Raw genomic sequence first — 652 nt, forward strand, 5'->3', positions numbered from 1 at the left:
ATTGTTTCTATCTCTTCGTGTCTATATAACTGTCTCCATCTCTCCTCATCATCTTTATTTCCTCATTTATATTAATCTATCTATCTGCTAATTTATTTCTTTATCGCAATCGACTATAGCTATTAACGCGCGTGTGTGTACAGATATCACACAATATACATATATACCTATGTAGCACGTATTATATATATATATATATATATATCCTATACATATGTACATAAATATCATATAATGCGTGTATGTACATAGATATCCTACAATATTCAATAATACCTGATTATTAGGTACTAGAGGTATTATTAGCTGTTGATGTACATAGATGTCCTACAATACGTGTATGTACGCCTAGCGCGCCTCACCCACGATCGCCAGCTTGCCGCGCGGTGGGTTGATGTCCTGCACGCACTTCGCCCACCAGTAGGAGGAGACGAGAGCTTCCTCTCTGCTCAGGCAGCCGTCTGCGTAGGCGCTGCCGAGCTCTCCCAGGGAGATGCCCATGATGACGTCAGGGATTATGTCGTAAGCCGCGAGCGTGTCCACCAGAGCTATCTACGACACGAGAAAAGTATATATATATATATATATATATAATGATATATATATATATAATGATATATATATATATGTGTGTGTGTGTGTGTGTGTGTGT

At 39.0% G+C, this 652-nt stretch overlaps 1 protein-coding gene across 1 annotated transcript in view; it reads right to left on the reverse strand.

Moving 5' to 3' along the window:
* Positions 1–341: 341 nt before the first annotated feature.
* LOC106812814 (fatty acid synthase-like) overlaps positions 342–652 on the reverse strand; it is a 30,404-nt gene continuing 30,093 nt past the window's right edge. Inside the window, exon 2 of the mRNA XM_014816797.1 lies at positions 342–552. Within this exon, the coding sequence (XP_014672283.1) occupies positions 349–552 (204 nt within the window). The 3' untranslated portion in view covers positions 342–348. The remainder of the gene's footprint in view (positions 553–652) is intronic.

Source organism: Priapulus caudatus, unplaced genomic scaffold (assembly GCF_000485595.1).
Source record: "Priapulus caudatus unplaced genomic scaffold, Priapulus_caudatus-5.0.1 Scaffold689, whole genome shotgun sequence".
Classification (NCBI taxonomy): domain Eukaryota; kingdom Metazoa; phylum Priapulida; class Priapulimorpha; order Priapulimorphida; family Priapulidae; genus Priapulus; species Priapulus caudatus.